At 51.7% G+C, this 25,528-nt stretch overlaps 2 protein-coding genes across 4 annotated transcripts; one reads left to right on the top strand and one right to left on the bottom strand.

The window, feature by feature from the left end:
• Window positions 1-1,885: 1,885 nt before the first annotated feature.
• On the bottom strand, window positions 1,886-5,436 carry LOC119089627 (histone acetyltransferase type B catalytic subunit). 3 transcript variants are annotated; one of them, XM_037212411.1, is made up of 2 exons: window positions 5,354-5,436; window positions 1,886-3,327 (listed from the first exon to the last, which is right to left on the bottom strand). In XM_037212411.1, exon 2 carries the CDS (start codon window positions 3,211-3,213, stop codon window positions 1,972-1,974), a length of 1,242 nt encoding a protein of 413 aa, XP_037068306.1. In that variant the 5' UTR covers window positions 3,214-3,327; window positions 5,354-5,436; the 3' UTR covers window positions 1,886-1,971. The 3 variants fall into 3 exon arrangements, with proteins under 3 accessions (XP_037068306.1, XP_037068305.1, XP_037068304.1); XM_037212410.1 differs by lacking the exon at window positions 5,354-5,436 and adding an exon at window positions 5,275-5,352; XM_037212409.1 differs by lacking the exon at window positions 5,354-5,436 and adding an exon at window positions 5,268-5,351.
• Window positions 5,437-5,972: 536 nt separating this feature from the next.
• On the top strand, window positions 5,973-16,163 carry LOC119089628 (palmitoyl-protein thioesterase 1). Its single transcript, XM_037212412.1, has 8 exons — window positions 5,973-6,078; window positions 9,013-9,204; window positions 10,045-10,154; window positions 10,594-10,721; window positions 11,492-11,647; window positions 12,283-12,388; window positions 12,904-13,077; window positions 15,055-16,163. Exons 2-8 carry the CDS (start codon window positions 9,117-9,119, stop codon window positions 15,178-15,180), a joined length of 888 nt encoding a protein of 295 aa, XP_037068307.1. The 5' UTR covers window positions 5,973-6,078; window positions 9,013-9,116; the 3' UTR covers window positions 15,181-16,163.
• Window positions 16,164-25,528: the final 9,365 nt, after the last annotated feature.

The following is a 25,528-nucleotide window of genomic DNA, read 5'->3' as shown; positions in this document are numbered from 1 at the left end:
AGCGTATCGAACAAAGCAGCCACCAGCTGATGTCATAATGCTTATTTAAATGATTCACCCTCGTTTTGAACGGTTTGCTGGCGACGGCACCTCACTCGCAGACGACGGCTCACCCGCAGACGGCGCCTCGGTCGCTCGCTGAATAGTTGAAAATTACAACGCCAGGGGGCAGTGGCCATTCGCCGCCAGGCCGCAGCACATGCAGGATTCATATACTTCATCGGGGCAGGGATGGCGCCACTGGACTCAGCGGACGCCCAGTGGCTCAGACAGGGCGGGCGAACACGCATCTGTGCCCGCGCCAAAACTGTGGCCGCCCGAGAGCCGTGATAGGTGTTATGTACGCAGTTGGCCGCAATGGAGCGGCCATGGCCTCTGCAGCCGAGTGCGTCGCAAACCACCAACGGCGGGTCCGGTCCTGTCGACAACGTGATGTCACGGTCGAGAGAAGGCGCCATAGTGGGATTTGTTTCCATTTGTCTATGAAGTGATCGGGTATGACAGAGGGAAGTCGTGCTGCGGATGACCTTGCGATAGATGAAGTCTTTAATAATGTAACGATCTTAGGTGGTTGAAGGCCAGTTATGCGTCACGTAGCCCGGATCATGACCAAGAAGAGACTGATGACCCAACACAGTACACGGTCTGGCCCCATAGATCAGTTGGATAGCTTAACACCGATGTAAAACACCTCTTCCGACTACGAATAAGTATCACTGATTTACGGAGGGAGGCCCGTAATGACCGAGAAGAGGCCCTGATAACAAGAGGATTTTGTGTGGTGGAAGGTTCATCAGTGCTACAGATAAATGATGAAAGAATTAAATAAGTCTATGATGACTTTGATGACCTCGTAAGAGAACACGACTTGGGTCACCATCTTTGCCGTTGAAAGAACATTGATCTCTGCGCAATCAAGTATTGCCATCAAAGCCAGCCGCGGGCATACTGGACTCGAACACACCGGGGGCCTCTCTATCCTGCGGGCGCCCTTCACGTTTTAGCCCCCGTCTTGAATGCTGTTCTGTTCATATACTATATAAAAGGGCACACTAGGTGCGGCGCCATACTTCAATTGGCATGACGCCTTCTGTACGATGCCGTCATAGGTTTTCTTGCGGGGGGCGGGGGCACACAAATTAGTGCCACTTGACACGGACAAAAGTTCGTTGTGCCGCCGCCAGCCCCGGCATAATTCATAGTTAGCTGCTTTCTATGTCGTGTTTGGAAGACTGGAAACATCTCTTCGAAGTGAACTCCTCCTCCTCCCCAGCCGCGAGGTCATTTCTACCGCACCTAGTGAAGGCATAACCCGGTGTGGAAAGCGGCACAGGTGCAGCTGCAATGTCAGGTGCTCCTGGTGAGTTATTCGCACACGGCAAAACCACCTCTTGTAACGGGAACTTCTTGTTTACCCCACTCATTTCATCTTGTGCCATTGCTATCACTCAAATACCGATCACCGCAAGCATGATCAGTGCTCCGCCATGGTTAACACAATTGCGGGCAACCAGCGGCGCCCAGCTACCTCCACATCCAATGTTTATAGATCGCCTCAGTTCAGAGCCCGTCTGACTGGGACGTGCTCTGCGGCGCCGGCCGCCGGCGTGGCCCTCAATAACGAGCCGATGGGGACGGCGCTGTGCTCAAGGTGGCGCCACGATGTTCACGAGGCTTTTGAGCTGCTGAGTTGATAGCAGGTACACGGCATACAAGTCGTAAAAGGGTGACCATGGCCAACAAGGGAGCGTTACAGATAGGCAAATAGACCACCACGGTTCGGAATGGCACCTCCCTGACGCGGCGCCCCAGCCGGATACGGACGCCTCCGTACCGCCGCGACCACTGGGGAGCCGGACCGCAGACGACCAGGACAGCACCGCGCCGATCAGATGCACGTTTTATTAACAAACGGAACCAGCATTCAGCGACAAAATACGCCGGACATTACCACCAAACGCACAGGCAAGATTAAAGAACAGCCAATCTTTCCAGGACGTGTTTGTATTCCTCCTCCAGCTGGTTATACATCCGGTCCAGGGTTTCGATCCTCTGCTCTCGCCCCGTGACCGAGACGGCCAACTCCTCCGGCCGCAGGACCTTCAGCAGCTTTTTCATGTCCGAGTCCTCCTTCTGATAGGGCATGTTCAGCCGTTTCTTGACGTCTAGACGGAAGTTCCTGTACTCCTCCTTGTCGGAGAGGTTGGTGGCACGGAGGCGTAGGATTTCGTACACCCTGCGGACCTGTTTGCTGCTCATCTTCAGCTCTTTTTTCGCGTCGTCTGCCATCGTGGGTGAAAACCCTTGTGCCAGCTTGAGCGGCTGGAAGCATGAGAGCTTGGCGCAGTTTCTGCAGTCGACAAAGTCCCGCAGTCGCGTGAAGTTCTCCGAGGGGTCCTCGACCGTGATGTCTACGACTTTCTCGTTGTTCTTGTAGTGTCTGTAGACGATGTCCAGCATCTCCGCACCGATGCCCAGCTTCTGGAAGGGCGGCAGCACGAGCATCTGGCTGATGCGTGGCCGCACGTGGCAAGGATAGGCGTAGTACTCATACACGGTGGTGTAGCCGGCCACTGCGTATCGCGTTTCGCCCTCTGCCGTCTTGTACCGCTCGAAGCAGACGAAGAAGCGCCAGCGGTCGTCGTCGATGTCGATGAAGCTGGCGGCGTCGATGTACCAGAGGAGGAAAGTCTGCAGTGCCTCGTGATGCTCCCGCAGACCGGGCGTCTCAGCCGTGGCTAGGTACACCTCGAAGGTGCGCGGGCTCGCCCCATCCCCGTCCGACGACAGGCTGGGACCGAAGGTGTGCAGGAGCTCGCCGTATGGACGAAACGACGCGTCCTTGTCCAGCGCCTTCACAAAGTCGTCCAGGTTGGTGAAGAACGTCTGTGGAAGCTTCTCGGCCACCGGCTTCAGGACTTCGTCTGGTTGGACGCCCTCGGCCTTCTTGGGGTCTACCTTGGATGTGTAGGACATGCCCAAGTATGGGGAGAGACGGGCGGCCGAGTAGTACAATTTCACACTGAGCTCCTTGTATCCGAAGATGGTTTCAGTCTCTCCAAATATTTGATGTGACATCTCCGGTTTAAAGGTCGTCTCGTCTCGTTCAAGATCTTCCTTGCACCTCACCAGCTTGAATTCGAGAGCTTCATTGCTGTCTGTGACAAACTCTTGTTGAGCTGATCCAGCAATGTCTAGGGAATCCATAGTCATGACTGATAAATGAGTGGCCCTGAACAGTGCTTCACTAGTGGGTGGGAATGACTAAGCAAATCTTCTGGGTCCACCTCAGCCTTGAGTGTTGATACTTCTTATCAACAATCCTCTCTGCAAAAAGAATTTAGACTTATTCAGCTAACTGGTTGGGTTCAACATACAGTTCAATTCAAACAATCAGTGTTCATACATTATGTGAGGGGCTGCAGTACCCCCTGTCTTTCATTTGCAGATATAGAATGTTTCTTAGGAGTTTTCACTATCCACTGTAGTGGGTAGCTGCAAACAATTACTTCATATTGCTCAGGTAGGCAGATAGAGCAAAGCAAGTTCCAAAGACCAATGCAAGGTGGTTTGGCAGTGACAAGTAGTATGTATTTTTCTAATGTATGAACACAAGAGGTCCTTCCCCTGCTCATGGACACTCACAGGGACTAAAGCAAGTCACACAGGTGAACTGGCACTGAATAAAGAAAAATCAAGCTTTCAAATAAAATGGCCATGGCCACTTATGTTGAACAAGAACAACTATGAGTGCATCTGGGTTGTACCTATTTTAAATGCAACAGCAGGCTGTTGGAATGCCCTATGAAGTTCTAATACTTAATCTACTGAAAACATTTCAGCATAGGGTGTGTTGTCTTTCAATGCTAAATCACTGATTAGTATTTTCCAGAAGTGCCCTGTACATGCCCCATGCTGTCAACATGTTAAGTCATTTGAACATATTATATCCAGCATATTCAGCATGTCAATCATGTTTCAAACCGAAGTAACTGACCCAACATGGATATAATGTAACAAAATATGAAGCAAACCTACCCTGGTCTCTCAGAGTGGTATGGTAATAAGCCTTTGTTTTCTGGCCAGACATGAATCTGTCATTGTAAATACATAATTGGTGAGAAGGTAGTTGGCAATGCTAGTTTGTAACACCTTTATGCTGAACAACCAGATTGAACAACTATATGGAAAGGCCAGTTACATAGGTACTGTTATTTCAAATTTTTGAGGCAGCCTTATCTTAATGCATCGCCTGATATTCCGCGTTCTATTAAGCTGGCCAAGGCCATAGCACCACAAATTACAAAAATATCCAGTTTTCCAAACACAAATCCAGAGCACAAAACCACTCTCCCAATGTCCAGGCATACTCCATCTTTGCTAACTGGATGCTGTGAGTATGTGTCAGGCCAGCATGAACAAGCAATGCATACAGAGCTATTTTCTTTCCTGACAACAAATTTGTGTAGTATGGATGTTGAGTACTCCATGGTTTTAGCCATGCCTTGTCAAAAACACAACAGGCAACACTATATATGTAAACATGACTATTTTCTAGTTGAACTTAACATGGAGAATCCATTTACAGTGAACACCACACACCCCTGGCCACATGAAGTGAAAAAGTGAAAAACTCCTGTCACAGCTTAGGAGCACACATGGTACTCAAACAGGATTCCATTTGCATCCCCAAAATACACAATTTGTATTCTGTTATTAAGAAAACACCCCCTGCTAATACAAACTCCATGATGCATGTTAAGTCAGTAACCTGCTAAGCCCAGCCATTAACATACTGCCCAAAACTAATCTGGCAGGCACAAAACAACCAACAAAGCAACTGGCATCTCCACACCACTGAAGTGCTCACAAGACCCTTCTGTATCACTGAGCATGGGAACATGAGAGGCAAGCAACAATATGTAGCTTCAGCAGCTGAGTATTACTGTACCATGTACAGCCATATACCATATACAGGCCCTGGTGACCAAAGGCATGGGAACAGGATTGGGGGTGGGGGGGAGGCATTGGCTCCCATTTTTTTTTTTATTGTAGATTCATTAACATCAACCCCAAAGCAATCCATGGAAATATTTCATATCAATGTTGTCACTGACACTCTACTTCCTGACACTTCTGTGCCCATTTGAACATAGCGATGTTTCAAATTTCATCATAACACTACCCATCCCAAATATCCTGAACGATATTAGAAATGACGCCGTATTGGACCACGGAGATGAGCATTATAAATGGCATCGGCTCACCATCAACCTTCGTTTGACCCGCATAGGCCGTCAGTCATCCCAATTCCGTTCACCACAATTCCGATCGAATGCCACGGCCCCAATACCTCGCTAGCTCCTTTCTTCGGCTGTCGTAGCGCAGCCAGGGCCTCCCGCGGCTCATTCCGCGCCAAAATCGGGCCTGTTTCCAAACATCTACCGTGGGCCAGCACGCATGCACTCGAGGGGTGAGCGAGGCTCAGCCCGACATACGAGGGAAAACCCAGAAGACCCACGCCCAGGAGACTTATGTGAAAGTAGGCCCCCCATCCCTAGGTCTTGTGAGCATAGATTTCTGAACGCATGGCCCTCATCGGCTGACCAACTTTGAAGGGTTATGGATCCACCGACAGCTGCGCTGCCGTATTTTGGCGGTATACTAGCATGCGGTAGGCACTTAGAAAAAGTCGTTTTCTTGAAAAATAGAAGTGGAACAAGAAATTGTCGTTTCCAACATTCTTTGAGGTTAAAAAATTCCAGCAAAAGCTGCTTTGAATTGTACTGTTATTCACAAGCAAAAAATAGAAGAAGCTTCATAATCTGGCATGTAAGTTATTGTTCAACAGGTTTACGTCTAACTTCTTGACATGCGTTGTTTGTGAGACTCCATATCATGAGCTATTGCTGCGCATTAGTTGCATAAACAACGCATTATTGCTGCTGTGCGAGGTAGTGTGACATCTGATATTTTTCGGACTATAGTAGTTGGAACCGGGCGCAGTGTTATTGAGGTGCTCGAGCAAAGTGTTGTCAAACAATTGAGAAAAGAGCTGTGTCGTGCGAAAGGTTGCAGGTAATTGTTGTCCGGCCTCAGCACGATGAGAACCGGTTGGGATAAGTTTCTGGGATCAGAGCTCAGGTTAAGCAAAACCTATTGTATGAGGTCTGACCTCTACCATCAGATCGTAAGACTCAAGGGCCATAACATAATTATGATTGCAAGAGCTGGGAGATTAATGGTTTTGGAACATTATGAGCATGGCAGGTGGGAGGTGATTTTAGACTGCATACTTTCATGCTCAGGCTTGGCTGCAAGTCATCCTAAGCTCTTAGAAAATGGAAGTCTCAAAGTCAGATGTGATTGGCAATTGACATCTTCCTTTGGCAAGCAACATTTCCTGTTTTTTAAAATCTCATCCCAATTAGATGCCTAATGGAGATTACATTTTTTAGTGTTCTACTCAACATAGTGTATCCAGGGGAATAGGGTTTTTTACCCAATGGGACCAAGGGAAGAAGTGTTGAAACTGATGAAATGCATGATGTAGCTGATGGATGCTCATACTGCATAGTAAGCAAAATTGCAAGGCCTGCAGATTATTGCTGAAGTGAAACATGGTTTTCAGACTGATGACCGACAGTAGGCTACTTGTCATTTTTGAACACCTTACATTGCATTAAGCATATCATGGTCTGTCTGGAAAAGGTATGGATTGCACTGGACACCTACCATACTTTGGTGCCATAAACCTCACACTTGTGTGCTAAAACTAGTCCAGGCCAAGTTGCAGTGAGTTTTGAGATTATTTTTGTGTGAAAAATTGATTTGTAACTAAGTTGACCTGAAGTTGATTTGCAAGTTGCAGCATCAGTATTCCTAGATTCCAGTTCCATACAATGAATTGAGTGATGACTGCCAAACTCTGAGCCTCAGATTAATGGCACACATGCACCAAAAGTTTTCTTCTATTGTTGCTGCTTCCCTGGATGCCTCAGATATTTGTAGCTATTTGATTTGTCAGCTGATGGATGTTTAGAATAAAGCAATTTCAGTGATGACATTGTGTATTACTTCCTAATGAAATATTAATGGCATTGTGATGCATTAATGGTTACAAATATTAGGATTATGATAATCTCTCACTCATCATTAGAGTAGAACAGTTAGATTGATCATTACCATGCTCCAGAGCTTTTCAGTTTGAGCAACTAAAACTGTTGTTTATTTCATGGCCCTAGGTGTGTTAAGCTTATTGCATTGCTTATCTGCTCATGGGTTTCAATTTTTATTTGGCAGTGAAAGTTAACACAACTGTTTGTTAGGAGGGGATGGGGTTCTAGTGATGGTGGGAGCACTGCTCCATGCAACAGACATTTATACATATATATTGTGTCATGGGGCAGCAAATATCTGTCCACATTAATGTAAGCAATTATGAGGTTTTTGGGCTATATCATTTATTCAAATCTGGAAGTCTACTCTAATTTATTTTTTTGGTTTGAATGTAGGGCACAGCATCCCCATGCAAAACACCAGTGCTGGATTTATGTCACAGTTTTTGCATGACAAGCAAGCAGCTGGGTCTGAATTGGGTATGTTACAACATTGTACATTTCAGCTATGTCATGACATCAACAATTGTAGTCAACAACATTCCCCTAAAATTGCTCCAAAAAGCATAAAAAATGGTAAACGCAATGCCACCGTTCTAACTAATGGTGTCATGCATTTATCCGATTTTAACTATGTATGACTGTTTTCAATGTGACAGGTGATATCTTAGGTACAGGTGATACAAAAGTTAGTAAAGGGACAGTTGACAGACATCACCTTTCACCAAACCCGTTGACTGCAATGCGTAAAATGCTCACAACAAAGAGCATCTTGCCACGTAGACGCACTAATTGTCGTAGCCGGACCCAACTGGGGAAGAGAGCTGTAGTTATGCTGACGGCATTGGTGGTGTGGCAAATGTGGGGTGGTAGGTTCGCCCTTCAGTGCCTAAGTGTTCGCACTTGGCTTGTCAAAGAGGGCCGTTCGGCCGTTGTTTTGGTAGCGTCAGCCTGTTTAGAGGGCGGCCGACCGCGGTCTAGTCGCATCACATGGTAAACGTCCATTAGTGATATTTGGTAAAGCGGCCGAAGCAAAATGGATCCGTTGAACACGCGTTACGATAAGTGGGTGGCGAGTTCGTTGTGCTAGCAATCAATTATGTCTTTCCTGGAAACGGATTGGAAATCTCTCCCACCAAAATTTTTATTTCCATATTGTCTCATTTTGTCGCTGAACTGGACCTATAATCTGTACTAACGATGCCTGCCCTCCTCCCACCTCCCCCCCCCCCCCCCCTATGTTACCCAATGTTTCCCATGGGACCTTACAGCAAAGCGATTCAGGTTTCAACTTCAAATATCACAATGATAAATTCATGGCCCACCATGGGTGGAGGACCAAATGACGCTCTACATATAAGAGTCCACGAGATCGGTGGATCAGTGAAGTCAACATCATGCTTGAGCTGTGGTGGAAAGGCGTGTGGGCTTGTGTTTCACTGGAAAAAATCCATTCTGAAATGGTTTGCCCTTCATTGTCTAAAGTTAACCCTCATTTGTGGGAATAATTTGTGAGGTTGCTGGGTCAAGTTAACCCGCTGCACGCTCCATGCCGGCGCCACTACGAGCAAGGACCAAATGGGGTAGTTTTTGTCTAATTGTTAAGTTTTCCCACGCTTTTGTAATACTACAGCCAAAAATGTGGGGGAGCAAGCCGACATTGGGCTGGGCGAACGTAATATTGTGGGGCAGGGCCCTCACAAAATAGTTAAAAGAAAAAAAGACAGGTGCAGAAAAAAATGCCGCGATCGCCACCACGTCACACCCGTCCTTGAACCATCTCCGGCGGCAGCGCCTCTAGCTAACACGCGTCGTACGGCGGCCACCTCGTGCGCGCGCGCCTGTCGTGCGACCGACCGCCCAACCCCAGCCGCCGGCTGCGTGTCTCCCACAGGACCCCGCCAGCCGGTCCGCGCGCGTCGCCCCGGGCGTGGCTATAAAGCGGGCCCGCGAGACTGCCGCGCCCCCCACCGAGCGCCGCTGCCGACCCCGCAGATCATGGCGCCCCTCTGGCTGCTGGTGTTGGGCGTGGCGGCCGGTGCCGCCGCCCAGGACCCCACGCCCGTCGTCATCTGGCACGGCATGGGTGAGTCGACCGGCCGGGCAGGTGGGCGGGCAAGCTGTGTGTCAGTAGGTCGGGGCTGGTGGGTGGGCCCGCTGTATGTCAGTAGGTCGGGGCTGGTGGGTAGGCTCGCTGTATGTCAGTAGGTCGGGGCTGGTGGGTGGGCTTGCTGTATTTCAGTAGGCCGGGGGAGGTGGGCGGGCTCCCTGTGTGTCATTAGGTCGGGGCTGGTGGGTGGGCCCGCTGTATGTCAGTAGGTCGGGGCTGGTGGTTGGGCCCGCTGTATGTCAGTAGGCCGGGGCTGGTGGGCGGGCTCGCTGTTTGTCAGTAGGTCGGGGCTGGTGGGTGGGCTTGCTGTATGTCAGTAGGCCGGGGGAGGTGGGCGGGCTCGCTGTGTGTCAGTAGGCCGGGGCAGGTCGGCGGTCCGCTGGAGTAGCGGCCGGTGAAAAAGTGGTGCTGCGGTGAAGTGGGTTTTCCCAACCGGGACGTCACTGTTGCGCGCGATGTGTGTGAATTGAGGAGTGTTGATGCAGGGCTGAGCTGGGATGGGCTGAACTGAGCTGAGCTGAGCTGAGCTGAGCTGAACTGAACTGAACTGAACTGAGCTGAGCTGAGCTGAGCTGAGCTGAGCTGAGCTGAGCTGAGCTGGACTGAACTGAGCTGAACTGAACTGAACTGAACTGAACTGAACTGAACTGAACTGAGCTGAGCTGAGCTGAGCTGAGCTGAGCTGAGCTGAGCTGAGCTGAGCTGAGCTGAGCTGAGCTGGGCTGAACTGAACTGAGCTAGTCCCTGCCCTCCACCCCCCACCCCCCACCCCCTCTCCGCCCCGCGGCCGCCGTCACCGCTGACTGAGTCCGACAGGCGACTCCTGCTGCTTGCCCACCAGCATGGGCATGATCAAGAGGACCGTGGAGGACAACGTGCCGGGCGTGTACGTCCGCTCGCTCATGATCGGGCCCAACATCATCGATGTGAGTGCCGGCGAATGGACGCCGTACGATCCTGCTGTTCCATGACCCCCATGGCATTTGACCGCGCAGCCGCCTCTCCAGAAAACGCGAGTGGTCGATTGAGCTCGGGTGCCGCCGCACGAGTCGATCACTGAGGACGAGCGAGCGTCCCCCCCCCCCCCCCCCACGCGTGTAGTCAGGCCTCAGACTCCCAGCGGGCGGGGCCGTGCCTGTAGTCGCACTTGTCGCGTGCAGCCTGGCCTCAGACTCCCAGCGAGTGGGGCCGTGCCTGTAGTCGCGCCTGTCGCGTGTAGTCAGGCCTCAGACTCCCAGCGAGTGGGGTCGTGCCTGTAGTCGCGCCTGTCGCGTGCAGCCTGGCCTCAGACTTCCAGCGAGTGGCGGCCGCGGCGCTCCGTGTGGACTGCCCGCGCTGAGGGCCTTGCGTCCGTCCGACCCTCAGGACACGCTGAACGGCTTCTTCAGGCCGGTCGACTCCCAGATCGAGGAGGTGTGCCAGAAGCTGGCCGCCGACGAGAAGCTGCAGGGCGGATACAACGCCATGGGCTTCTCCCAGGGCGGCCAGTTCCTGTGAGTGGCCCCTCTGCTCCTACCCGAGGCCATCAGCCGCGCGGCTGGACGCCGGCGGACGGGGTGTGGTCCCATCAGAGGCGGCGCAGCTCCAGCTGGGTGCGGCTGGACGCCGGCGGAGGGGGTGTGGCCCCATCAGAGGCGGCGCAGCCACAGCCGCATGCGGCTGTCGACGCCCTGTGTTGGGATGCTCATGGAGGGACGCGCTGGGCCGTCAACTGCGGGACTGGTGTCTGCTCAGGGTGTGGAGGCATGCGCACAAGTTACAAGTTACGAGTCAGTTGCAAGCTCATAGGCTTTCCATGAAGCTCTCCCTCACCTCGCGGCTTTGGTAGCGTGCGTCCGATCGGAGCTGTCGTATGGTAAATCCCCGTCTGCCTCACCCTACCTTGTCCGGCCCTGGCACCTCTTACTCAGTCGATCCAGTACCTCCCTCTGACTCAGCCCTTGTGCTTCGTCAGCTGTGAAATGCGCGTCTGCTGCTGTGAACTGCGCGTCATAAAAATAGGCGATACGGGCTTCAATTCCCCGCGATGCCCGTCTGTCCTGCCGGGGTGACAGAAAGGCAGTGACATGTAGTCTCAGCAGCTGAGTGTGTGGCAAAAGTCCAATGACATGACAATATTTTGGAGTTGATCCCAGCACCTTCCTCGGACCTGTCCCCAATACCTCACGTCTGAACGGGTCCCAGCGCCTTCCTCTGATGCTGATGGCAGCGCCTTCCCTCCGACCTGACCTCGGTGACCTGACGCCGCCCCGCCCTCCTCCAGCCGGGCGGTAGCTCAGCGCTGCCCCAGCCCACCCATGAAGAACCTGATCACGTTCGGCGGCCAGCACCAGGGCGTGTTCGGCCTACCTCACTGCCTCGGCACCACCGGCGTCTGCGAAATCGTCCGTGAGATGCTCGACCTGGGCGCGTACAACAGGTGGGCGCGCTGCCGGGGACCTGAAGCCTGGGGTCGGAGTCATGTGGAGGCGGTGCCGACGGTGTTTGACTGAGGGGAGGTCGTGTATGTCGAGTGTTGAAGTTGTGCTATGAGCGTCTGAAATCCGGTGGCGATGAAGGTGCTGAGCGGCACGTGGTGTTGCATAGCCGAGCGAGCACCTGCGCGCCATATGTGGTGTGGGGCTCAGGTGCCGCAGCTTAAACGGACGCGGCGCCACGGGAGGGCTGGCGCAAACACGCTGCAGACTGTGGTATACAATAACCCTGCTCGACTACCGAGTATCTGTCGGACTGAAGACTAACGTGGCCTGACCTGATCTGTTATGATCATATTCGACCTGTCCCGGCCTCATCTAACCTATCCTGACCCTGCATTTTCTGACCTGACCTGACCGAACCCGATCTACCGGGCCCTGCACCGTCCTGTCCTGTCCTGACCTGGCATGTTCTGCACTGTTCTGCTCTCCTCTACCTCAGGCTGTCCTGACCTGACCTGACCTGACCTGACCTGACATGACATGACATGACATGACACGGTCTGGTCTGACATGATCTGGTCTGGTCTGACCTGACCTGACCTGACCTGGCTGGGGGGTTGTTGCGCATCCTCTGCAGTTACGTGCAGTCGCACCTGGTGCAGGCCCAGTACTGGCACGACCCGACCAAGCGCGACGAGTACCTGGAGGTCTCGCAGTTCCTGGCCGATATCAACAACGAACGGGTGAGCCGCACCCACCGTGGCGCGCCCGCGAGCCCCCGTGCTCCATCCGCGACGGCGTTTGGTCTCTTTCGTTGACGGCCTGTTTCCCCTTGTCTCAACAGCAGCTTGTTTTGGTGCCTCCTTTTATAGTTCAGGTAGTTAGCTGTTTCAACAGTTTTACAACTGGTTTTGCTGGTTTCCATATGACATAAGCGTTAGGTTGAATGATGGCTGGTGAGGGAGTATTCCTGTGTTGTAAATGTCCGCTGTGCACGCCACTGTAAGACGCATTGCCTCAGTCTTTGCATGGCTGTCTTCATCATTTTCCTGTAGTCGTGCGTGCCTTCCCAGCGGCGCGAGAATGACCAAGATTCTCTAGCTGCAGCTGAAGCCTGGGTTGATCAAGCCATGACTCGTCAGCAGTTCTTGCTATCCAGCACTTGCAGCTTTCGAAGTCAGGCATCGGTTGTATGTGGCGCCACCTATAGGACGCAATTAGCAGCTTTAATAGTATCAGCTCCCGCTCTCTGCCTCAGGAGGTCAAGAACGAAACTTACAAGGAGAATCTGAAGAAGCTGGAGAACCTGGTGTTGGTGATGTTCGGCAGCGACACGATGGTCGTGCCGCGTGAGTCATCTCACTTCGGCTTCTACGCCGCGGGCCAGGACAAGACGGTGGTGCCGCTGGAGCAGACCAAGCTCTACACAGACGTGAGTACTGAGAAGTCACCGGCGCTGAGCGGCGCGGTCACCGCGCTCAAAGACCAAGTCATCAATCGACCAATCACACAAGCAGTGTCATCAGCACCGCTGGCGACCGGCGGTCTTTTGTGTTCCATTCTACGATCAGTGCTAGGCGTTGTGATCCTTGTAACCATTCAGGTCAGAAAAACGGTTGACAGGTTATGGCAGTGTTTCACTCATGACCGCCAGGGGGCGAGATGTGACGCGTGACATCTTACGTTCGCCCTGATTCGCTGTCTTTCATAACGTGGACGGAAAGGGAGGGAGGGGGTCATGTGGCTGACCCCCGCGGCATTTCCAATCTGATAAAGATATAGCTCAGCGGAAAGCACCACGGGATTGGTCTCGGCGAGATCTTGCGATCAGTGTCAGTTTTTGTGTTGTTATTTCAACAATTGAACGATTGCAACAGGTGAAAGATCAAATTTTCAGAAAAGTTCCTTTTTGTCTTATATTATGCCTGCCAGATCATGCCTTGTGGCGACACGAGACTTAAACAGGCGTGTCCCTTGTTTGATTCTGAATATAATAGTGTATATTAGATGCGTTTTGGGCATACATTTATGATGCATGGCCCTGTTAATGTAGCAGTTTAGGCCCGCCGCGCGCGTTCCGCGGTATCTTCGGCTGTCGCCCGCCGCCCGCGCCGGTCGCAGATCGCCGTGCGGTGTCCCTCGAAAACCTCCGCTGCTCCGGAACCAAAATAGATAGGAAGCGTTTGGTGTCAAAGCACGCGCAAGGGATGTCCCATTGGCCACTGAAAATTCGGGCGCGATTGCATAACATGTTGAAGAGGTATCCTCAAAAAACCTCACGGGGTTTGTGTCCTCCACGACTAGGGCGATGGTTAAAAAAGGACTCCAATGAACCCACTTTTCACATGCTCGTCGCGACGCCTTGGACCGACTCTGTGGCATTCGCCTTGTGAAGTATTGCATTTTGATCTTGCTCCAGCTTCCGATGGTAGTGAGACGTTTCATAAAGGCATTGATACCCATGGGATTTCGTACAAAATCTGCTTTCTACCTATTTGTACCACATTTGGCAAACATATGTTTCGATGACAAAATAGTTTCATAACAGTAACACTGGTATTGCATCATACTGAAACCAGAGGGCAACTGTCGTGCCATTCAATGATGGCATGTTGGTTCAATTACATCTGTGTTGAACTGATACCAGGTGAGGTGTTTCCTCGCACTTTCCAAAACCCTTGTCTTCCGTCATTTTAACAACTCAGGACATCGTCTGACGGAGATCATATAGGAAGTTGGTGAGGGGCGTTGGCAAAGTACCGCCGCGGTTGTGACCTGTAGCGTACGGCGTAGGGCTAGCAGTAGCCATCAGTGCGTGGCGTGCCGGTTGAACCCGCAGCCTTCAGCCACTGCTCGCCCGCTGCGTTTTTGCCCCAGTGCGACCTCTCGTCATGCTGCGCTGCAGACCTGTGCTTGACTCCGGACAGATCGGGACCTGTTCCGGAAGGAACCAAATTGTCGCTGCGATTAGGTCGTGTCGATTATTCTCACAAAGTCTGGCGTGTCAGTATCGGAGTTACACTGAGTGTTTTAGCAGCAATCATTAGTGAATCGACTTAAATGCAACTACTGTTTGCAACCAGTATTGTTATGCGTATGGTTGATATGAGCATCACATGGAGCACTCATGCATTGCAAAATCGATCCGGAATCGATTGGGATTGGGATGCGAATAGTTTCCGGAGGTGAGCCTCACACTGGAGGCAGTCTCGGAATTATCTCCATGCTCTGCAAGTCGCCGTCGCATTGGCTCCGAGAAAGCGAAGTCCGTTGTCAGAACGTCTCTCCGAACCAATCCATCGTCAACTCAAATCGAAATGCAGCGCGTCCTCTTTTGCGTCGAGCACTCCTGGCAGGTCATGCGCCGTGACACGTCAGCCCCCGACCTCTGACTGACGCATCTCCGCAGGACTACCTGGGTCTGAAGGAGCTGGACGAGGACGGCCGCCTGGCCATGCTGGTCGCCGACGGAGACCACCTGCAGTTCAGCATCACCTGGCTGGTGGAGAACGTCATCAACGTGTACCTGAAGTAGCCGACCGTTGCAACGGGACCGCGTTCCGCTCTCTTTTCCGGGCGGGCGTGGCGGGAGGTGCTGCCATCTCTGAGCGGTGGGCTGTAGCAGTGTTATCGGTGGCCAACACTTGGCGTGAGTGCCAATGCGTGGCGCGAGTGATAAGCCGAACGTTTTGTATATTCTTGTCATCAGCATTACCCTGAGATTAAGGCGAGATGGCTGGCGCCAGTGGCCACCGCGGTGGCCCGTTGTGGGTGTATGTTTCGTTAAATGGGGTGTAGCTATGTTAGCCATGATCTTCGCAGGGAAAAAGGGTCGTTTTATAATTAGTATCTGACGTGATGAGAGCTTCGTCTCGCAAGTACTCCAATCATATCGGTAACAAGGGAAGCCGGCTATCATCGGCCAGTACGTTCTCAGCTGGGATGGCTCGCGCGCCGCTGTCTGGAAGCTACGGGCGTGCCACGTTAACCGAGCATAGCAGACTACGTAGACTACTGTATGCAACCTTTGGTGTTAGACATGGATGGGGCTTCATAGTATCCGTTCGGAAAGGGAGGGGTAAGTGGGGAGGGGCAGATTCTCCAAGCGCAGGTGTGGTGGTGTTTTGAGTGCCTCTCATTGCGTTTTGGGGTAGCTCCAGCCTTGCAGTGCTGGGGATGCTTTGACAAACGGTTAGAACGAGACTCTCCCAATGATATCAGGTTACAGCCATGTACTCCGATAGACTAATAACTGCTGCCATGAAGTATGGCCAGTCGGTAATGCAAAATTTCGTGTGCTCTGGATTGTGCCGCGCACATTGTTTTCGTATGCGGTATGAACAGGTAGGTATTGTTCTCCACTTGGGGATGATTGAAATGTATTTTTGTCCGCCTATATGCATCTGGACATGGCTTCAAATATCTAGTCTTACTAGCAGTCTCTATTCGCGCAAGCGTACTAGCAGAACTTTTGCGACGTTAAGCTGTCATAGCCTTGAGATTGCCTTCTGAACTATGAGATATCTGCTGAGCTTTGCAAATATGTGATATGAAGCAATACATGCTTTGTTCGAACCACAGCTTATTTACCGTGGCTGGGGGGATGGTGCATTTCGCTTGGCGAAGGACCGCCTCCGTGAACTTGGTTTTGCGTGACCTTTGGTCTGTATAGTAGCTGCTGTACTCCGCGTGAAAATGTGATCAGTGTGCTTTTTATTATGGTCGGCTTTTAAACACATCGTTTAAGATCGGTTATCGTGCAGCCAGTTCGGTTTTTTGTGCATAAGAGTACCCTTGGTAAGCTGACTCTCTAGATTAAAAGCCTGACTGGGCGTACAACGCGGGTGAGACAGTCAGGACCGTAAAAAGGTTCGGCACTGCCTGCTGTTAGGTATGACCTGCAGTCATTGCGCGAGCTATCGCTGAGGTAAGTCTCGGGCCTGCCTGCTGTTAAGCATGATCTGCAGTGATTGCGCGAGCTATCGCTGAGGCAAGTCTCTGGCCTGCCTGCTCTTAGGTATGACCCGTAGTGATTGCGCGAGCCATCAGGCAAGGTGTGGCTTTTATTTTAAAGCTACTGGCACTAGACTTACCACTGGAGCTCGTTCGGGGACTGACTCAAGACACGGTGTTATAGATGTCTGTTCCGTGTATATGTGGCGATATTCTGACGCCATGATGTAGTTAGATCGGTGGTCCGGCCGTGAAGCGTCTGAAGGAGACACGATGAAAGTCAGGATGCATCTATCCGAGTTAAAATGCCAGACGTGCTCGTAGTTTTAATGCGGCCATACACCCATCTAAGGCAGACCTCACAACATGCAGTTTGATGCAGTGTGATGTCCTTCGTGCTCTTGGTCACGAAGGACAAGTCTGATTCGTAAGGCAGTTTTTTGTTCACATCTATGCGTGCCTGTCGACTGCCGGCGACCCCAAATCAGTTCCTTTGTGCCCCGCCGGAGGCGCGGACAGGTGGGGAAGGGAGGTTAACAGTTACTCGCGAAATGCGTGCTGCACGGGCATGGCCAGTGGTCTCAGCTGGCGGGCCCATGCCGAAGCCCCGCACCCGCTCGGCCGTTCTTGAGCACACCAGCCCCGCCACAAGATCCTCGACAGAGCCCTTCACGTGAAGTCGGGAGTCGCCGAGTGTCTTGTCAGGACTACGACGGAAGACAGAGAGACACGAAAACAAGGGGTGGTGCTCGTAAAGAGTAAAGAGATGTCCGTCCGGATCGGATGGTAGCTCTGAATAGCCTGAGGCTCATCCCCCGGGCATACCACATGCGGCAATCCGCTGTGATGACACGACGCCGAGGAATTTCTTTCGCACAAAGGAGTTCTTTCAAGCCATGTCCTGCGCGGTTTTTAATGGAGGCCCTGCTTTAAATGTGTAACAGCTCTCCTTTGACACCCACCTGAGCGTAACCGCATCGGTTGTGCTCCTGCGACAGCGATGGCACCAATGAATGTCTCTCAGGCGGGTCCGATGTGCGCGGCGTTGCAGGTGGTCGGCCGCGACAGTTGCCGTCCCATTAGGCTGATCGCCTCCAAAGGATGCTCCCATCGCCTCCTCGAGCCTCCCAGCGCCTGCACTGTCGGCAGACATCCGTGCAAATCCACGCCTCGACTGCCGCCGCTGAATACGCGGCCGGCGCCCGCGAGCCCAACACGTCCTCAGTCATGATAATGGCGCGAGACCGCCGCTCGCGCGCTCTCCCGCGCTTTATCTCCGCCTGTCGAACCGTGATGGCGCGCATCACGCGGGCGCGCTAAAAAGCGCGCGCCACAATACGCGGGCGCATCTGCATAGGCGGCGACCCCGGCGGCGCGCCCGCTGTGTGGCGCTTTTGGCCGCCTCACGGCTGAGCGCGCCCAGTGTGCGCCGCGAAACCGGAGTCTGCGCGACGGCCGCTGAATGGCGCGACACAGAATCGCCGCTGCTAAATACGTGTAAGAATTAGTGTTTCCAAGTGAATGACTGTGAAGACGGTCGGTGCTCGATGCTCTTTTCTCATCAAAGAAGACGTCTTCCAGCTTTGACGACGGCTTGAGGCAGGATAAGGTTTCTTCTCTGTCAATGAAAGATCCTGGGAACTTTCGAACGAAATGCGGTTTACAGAGTGGCATTCAAGGTGTCTAGAACCGTACGTTATCTACTTGGCTTATTCAGAAGGGCCATGACCGCGTCTTTCCCCATTTTTAGCAGAACTGCATAGAGCGGTGCGCAGGGGCGCAGCCAGAGACTTGGCAAGGGGGGCACAGGGTTGACAAGCGGCCCCCTACCGGTGGAAGGGCCCCCAAAGAAATCGCCAGATGTGATCCTTTTGTTATTAAGGGCATGATTTATATATATATATATATATATATATATATATATATATATATATATTACACATCTTTACCTTCTATAACTGAAATATAGGCACGACGCTACTGCAAGATTATTCTGTCCTAAGATTACAGTAAATAAACTGACAAAGTCACTCGTTAGATGACTGCATGAAGCAAATTGTCAGCGCTCTTCACTTCATAATGGTCGAGTGAACTCTTTTTTAAATGATAGAACTCAGAAACTTTGTCAGAATTCTTATCCTGGTTGTGCAGCAATAGCAAGGAATCCGCGAATGTAGGTTGAAAATCAAAATGGCTCAACTGTTTGCGTTTACATGGCCAGGCCATGTTTGTCTGGATATCTTCATGATGTAATCAGAATTAATTCTTGGTACAAATTAGGTGCAGTAGTCTCGAGCATGCGCTCGCATATCTTAATAACAAGCCAAAAAAAAACTCGACGTCAGGCTTTGCAGTCTCCTTGGGTCGCCCAGTTTCGTTTAGTCAAACGCGCAGTGTTAACGCAGGCGCGAGAACCACTAAACTACCGGCACACGGCGCGCGGGCTCAAACGTTTTGATGGCATTTGTTTCACGAGTTGATTCTACAATATAATGAACGTCCTCAGGCAAACACGGGATGGCCTTGTGCGTTTAAACTCATTTCGACCTACTCCACTCAGCACTAATGAGACCCCTTATTTCTTTTCCGCAAAGGGGTCCCTTGAGTACAACACTACGGAACATTTTGTTGTTCCCGGCCAAGAGCTGCAAGGCCATTCTGTCCCACTGCGGTGTGCTCTCCGGCCGTCATTCTGGCGACACGGGCCGTATTCCCTGGCCGATCCTGAGGCCCTTAGAAGGATACATCATATTACATTGGTCCGTTCCTTGAGGCGGAAGGCGTTCTGACCCGCGCAGTTGATCCCGGATCGACGCATGAACCGTCGTTAACGCAGCAACATCCCTGCTCACCGCAGGTGGTCAAATAGTTGGCACCTAGACTCCAGCTGGGCTGAAGGGGACCATACTAGAAAAGGGTCGGAGGGCCCACCGTGACTGACACAGGACTCTTCCCTTACCTCAGCGTGAACACTCATCAAAAGTTCTTGTCTCGTTCAGTTGTCAGAGGGCTCCGACCAGAGCCAGAGACCCTCTGACATTCAGGCCCCTGCCCCCGCCCCTCTTGAACAAAAATCCTCTGGTTGATTCGAGGCCTCTTGTTGACACAGAATGGCCTGTTGAGCACTGTGGGCCCCCGAACGATATAGGAGCACGGCCGATGTAAACCGCGGGTCTGACCCTGTCCCTGCCTTGGAAACCGGCCTCCAGAGCTCAGACCAACACGGAGCTGTTCGTGATCTCTGACCGACGTGGAGGAACGCTCTGTCTGAGGGGCCCTTATCGGTGCAAGAGATCACCTTACTGACAATTGAGATCACTGTCCTATGGGCAGGGTCCTAAATGTGACATACAGCCAGCCCTTCGGACCCTTCAGCAATCCTATCGGGTTCTTGATCTTTGGCCTCGAGAGGCCCTTTGGTCCCTCTCTGGGCCCCGCAAACACTGCTCCGACGCGGGGCCACTTGCTGCCACAGGACCCCTGCTCGGCACTGTGGCCCCTAACCGACACAGGAGTCCCCCCATCATGTTAGGATTCCTGAACATTGCGAATGCGGACCCCGGCCTTGTTTCTGCTTGGGAAAAGGGTCTCAACAGCTCAGACGGACATGAAGCCGACTGTTTTGGTGTTCGTGATCTCTGACCGACTTAGACACCCGCATTGTCTCAGAGATTCCTAAACGGTGTAGGAGGACCTCTGACTGATGTTTCACATCACAACGCCACGGACTGCGATTCCTTATGCGACCTACAGGCAGTCCTTGGGATCCTTTTGACCTCCAACCGCGCCTCGGATAGTCGGTTCCGGTGGGCCACTCGGCCCATCTTCGGGCCTCATCAAGCACCTCCCTTGGTCGGCTTGGGACCCTTGCCAGCACAGGGCCCTCTGTTGGGCGCTGTGGGCTCCTGACAAGGCCCCCGAACAATGAAAACCACTGGCCCCGGCTTTATAGCTGATTGGGAAGTGGGTCCTCAGGCCCATACTAACACGGAGCCGACCATGCGGTATGGTGGTACCTGGCCGACATATGGGCCCTTATCGAATCAGGGGTCCCCGATTGGCGCAAAGGGCCCTCTGATCGTTATTTGAGGGTCCGTCTTTGCAGGTCTGAGCCCCTGAATAAGACTCCGACCAGCCCTTTATGCCCTTAGGCCCTTCAACCGGGCCCTAGACCGTCGGACCGGGTGGGCCCTCTAGGCTCTTCGGGCATCCTCGAACACTGCCTCTGGTCAACTCGGAGCCTCTTGACAGCACAGGGCACCTGTTAGGCGCTGTGGGCCCCAAGCAATGTAAATGGCTGGCTCCAAATTTGTCCCTGCTTGGGAAATGGGCCCTTAGGCTCCTGCCGCCACAAAGCCGACTGTGCGCTACTGGTGGCGTCTGACCGAAATATATGCCCGTATCGGCTCAGTGGGCCTTTGATCAGCGCGCAGGGCTCTCTGGCTGGTATTTGAGTGCCCGGACCCGCGGGCCGGGGCCTCTGAACAAGACCCCTGGGTGACTTTTCGGGACTTTAATCGTAGGTTTCGTGGGGTCCGAAGGGCCCCTCGGAACCTAAGGGGACGAGGGGGGATCACGAGCCCCTTGTACCCCCTGCCTCCGCTACTGACCGTGCAAATATCGAATGATGGCCTTCCCAGAACGTTCTTGTCGTGGATGTGTATTGACCCTGGAGAGTCATGCGTATATTGTCATGAAATAAGCGTTATGGTGGGGCCCGGCAAGGTCTCACGGTGGTCAACGCCGGAACACTATGTGAATAAATCGGTGGTCAGTGGCCATTTGGGCCCAGCTGGGCCCAAGAAAGGAACCAGGTTATATACTCCCTCACCATTATATCGCTCGCCACGCAGTGCTGCAGCGAGAGACGCGTGAGATGCTCCTAACGCGAACACTCCTTGCGTTATTGCGTTGCGCTCATATATATATATATATATATATATATATATATATATATATATATATATATATGAGCCGTAGACATCGCCGTTCCACTGGGGTGATCCGTTTTTTCGTGGCGATCAGAGTATTACATTTTGCACTCTAATGTCTAACGAAATGAAATATCAATAAGTAATTCCAGTACAGACCAAGTCAGAAGTAGGCTATTTAGGCGCCATTCCTGGATGCATGGAATATTTTGCAGTTGCATTTTGCACACAACAGAAGTGAATAATAGCAGAAGTGAAAATTCACTTCTGCTATTTTTCGATGAAGACATGTTCGCCAAAATAGGCTATCCACGCTAGAATCTTGCATTGCATTGCTGCTTTGCCCTCTTGGACTGTATACGTTTGATTGTGTACGAGTGTGCCTGAATGAACGCTGGGACAGAAATCCGACACTTTTCACAATGGAACTATTTTTGGACAGCTTTGACACAAATAGCAACAGTCGCATAATGCCGTTAGTATTTGCCTGTTAATGCCCAATGCAATTTGCGCGCCACAGCGCGGTGTATCTAATTTCCTTTCGTGGCTGTGACACTCAACTGTTTATGCATGCCTAACGTCATGCCGGCAACATAAGTCAAATAATTTTAGTAAATTTCATACTCCTTCAAAACAGTCAAAACACGCGGCCCAGTACTTCCTTACTGCTGAGATGCTGAATGACTGAGACGAGATATTGGTGTTACCAACAGCACCAGTGTCCGGGCCGTTGCCGTTGTCTGCTGTGTGAGTGCGTGTACAATGTGTCACAATGTTCTGCTTGGTCAGCTCAATGGTGGAAAGCTGGGCTCGTCACCAGAAGTCCTCGGCTCGAGTCCCAGGAGTTTCGAAGAGAAAAATTTTGTTGTGACGCGTGACGGCTGAAAGCCGGGAATTGCCCATCCCTTCTCAGGGCTCACTTACACTTGAACACGGACGGAGAATTAACTGGCCAAAACGTTGAGTTAATGCTAAAATACCAGACTAGGACGAGAGTGCAAAAGTTTTGCCATTGGTACTTGTTTATAACCGCTAAAACCAAACACAAATCAAACCTTGCGGTGCATTCCAGGGAGTTGTTCCAATGTCTCCTGTCTTACAGTACCTGCCATCAAGTCTCAATATGTAGCTGCCTTCGCGGCTTCCAATTACCATCACCTACGTATCAATCAATATTAGTGTCACTCAATGTCACTTGAGCTGTCACGATTTAAGATTTGTGTAATAGTCATCGCCTTTAGTTTAAACCATTCACTGCAGGTATGCTTAGTGCTGTAAAGGTTGTTCTGTCCGAGAATGATCGTGTCTGAATTTAGAATGAATGTGTAATCCAGAATTATCGCGCCTAATTTCTACGACACCTAACAACCAGATTTAATTTATTTTATGGCGCATCCTTAGAATCACTTGTCAAATTGGGACAATCCACTTGTGCATGGAAAGTAAAGAACGTGTTTCATGTACTTACGTTTCAGGTCTAGCCGTCTAGTATGCGGCCTGGTAAGACAGTTTACGCGTGTAAAGATAACCATAAAACTGAAAACTGAATGGCCGAGTTTTGGGGGTGCACCAAATTCCAGGTGATATTACCGTGTCAAGAGCTTTCGTCAAGTTATCCAACATATTTAGGTTCATAGTCAGATCAATATTTGTGAGGCAGCGGACTTTCGACTGACCTGAAAATCTGTTCACAGATGCAATGTAGCCCGATCGCTACAAAAACTGAGACCGGCACGCAGCTTGCAAGTCCTTTTCGTATGTGAAGCTTAAGGTCATAGCATTTAAAACGAACTTCTTCGATTTTCGTGAGAACTTATGTAAAAGACAGATACTGATCTCCAACCACAACGAGCGCCAAAGTTGGACCGCCAACACCTATAACGGGGCCCACAGCAGGTCAACGTCGCAATGTCAGTTGTATCTGAATCTGAATCTGAAAATGTGCCAACTTGACGAACCCAAATAGCGGGGTCGTCTCTTGACGAAATGCTGCATCCGCCCTCGGGTCAGTCGCTGTAGCAAATGCCTTTACATAATGGTTCCTCTGACGGTGGTTGCGTAACATACTTGCTGTGAGTGGCGATGAAAAATGATAAGTTGAAAATATACATGAAAACACGCATGTCATTCATCGACGTGAAGGCGCCACTTCGTCGAGGCACTCAAAGCAGCCAGCTACCAGCAGCTTGAAAAGTTGCTTCCATCCCACCAAAAAGTGGCCGCAAGTGAATAGAAAAAAGAAGAAAAACAAAAACACGAGAAAGTGGTTTTGAATCTTATCAAAAGGTCACTTTACTTCCTTTTTAACTTTTTGTGAGAAAATTGTCTCCATTTTGCATCCGAAAAGTTTCAAGTTAGCCAGATCAAAGTTGGAGGGGCGGGGCGCCCTCTCAACCAGTAAGTGAAGGTGGCAGCCATCCCTCCTGCCCCCCCCCCCCCCCCTCCGCCCTTATCCTGTTCCCGCGCCTGCTAGCGACGCCTTGAAGCCTCATCAGCTGAATGCGTCTTAAAGCCCAATGACACACATGGAAACAGTGTCGTGGCACGTCCGTGGATAGGAGTTTTACCGTAGCGCCGATGCCGTCGATCGGTCACCGCCGGTCCCCAGTCGTCTGACTCTCCCCCCCCCCCCCCCGTCGCCGCGGGCCGGCTGCGGAACGCTGAGTCAGCGTCTGCGGCGGTTGCGGGGGGGGGGGGGGGAGCTGCCGCGGCTCGGCCGACCACCTCACTAATGGACCCCAGGGAGACCGGACGCCATCTACTGATTACTTTATAAATCTGCCCGGGCGGAGGCCGGCTGCCCAGACGCTGCTGCCATCTGTTGGGCTGGCACGGAACCAGACACCGGCAGATGGGCGAACTTGTCTTCCGCCTCGAAAGCAATGGTCATATATTCCACCAGCCTTGTGTCGGCACCGAGTGGAGTCAGATCGACTCGAAGAACAACCAGCTTCCTGTTGAGTCAGGGCGATATCGGCTGCCTCGAAAAATGTGAGGCAGAGTCGGAGTTTTGCCATCCGCACCTGATGACTTGGGCTACCGAGCCAAATCAACTAGAAGTGTAAGGCACAGCACGTAGCTTTCCTCTGACTGTTCTCATGTATGCGTTAATTATAACGCAATGCAAGTCACTGTTTTATCGTCGAAATATATCCCTGTTTTTTCCAAACCAATACACAGGCAGGGAAACGCCCCCCCCCCCCCCCCCCCCCCCACCTTAGGTCCACCATCGGTGTCCTTTGCCGAAGGAGCCTGGTTCCAAAACATTCGTTTTTATTACCAAGATTGCGTGATAGTATTGACAACTCCCACATGGGCTATTGCCCCGCTTTCCCCCGCTGCACAAGGCAGGGTATTACTTCACAATTAAGGTATCGGACCTTATGGTCGCACGCGGAAAGCTTCAGCTCTACGGGAGTGGGTAATAGGTAGAATGCAAGCGAAAGCCGATAAAGGGCGACAGCCTATTCCGAGTTACCTGCTAATGTGTGGGTGGTGTCATGTTTTCATTTACAGGTGTTGTTGTTATACTACAATTCGTTACGTATGCATGGCAACTGAGCATAAACTGTGCTCAGCACCTGTTTTGGTCTCTTCCAACCGACCAGCCGGTCCGAACGCTTGCTTGCCGATTCACCCGCCCGTGGCATGGTGGGTTCGAGCCGCTCTAGGCGCTCGTTATTCGCCTCTGACTGCGATAGTGTGCGCCCAATGGCAGACGGCAGAGGGCAGGACAGGTCATGCCAGGCACTGCGGCATGTGAAAATGGTATAAACAGCTTAAAAATCGGACTGATAGGGGGAGGGCGGTCAGTGCAGCTCCTCAAGGTTTTTTCTGAGGATGCCTCTCCAGCATGCCATGTAATCGCGACCAAGTTTTCAGCGACGTATGAGACATTCATTACGCATGTTTTTATTTTAAAACGTGCTCCTAGAATTCCTGGTTATTTTTCTGATTTGCATCGCCTACCCTATCAGTCTGCGTTATGAAAAAACGACG

The sequence above is a fragment of the Pollicipes pollicipes genome, unplaced genomic scaffold (genome assembly GCF_011947565.3).
Source record: "Pollicipes pollicipes isolate AB1234 unplaced genomic scaffold, Ppol_2.1 Scaffold_3087;HRSCAF=3621_pilon_pilon_pilon, whole genome shotgun sequence".
NCBI lineage: Eukaryota > Metazoa > Arthropoda > Thecostraca > Pollicipedomorpha > Pollicipedidae > Pollicipes > Pollicipes pollicipes.
Note: the sequence above shows the minus strand (reverse complement) of the source record. Positions and strands in the feature narration are given on the sequence as shown.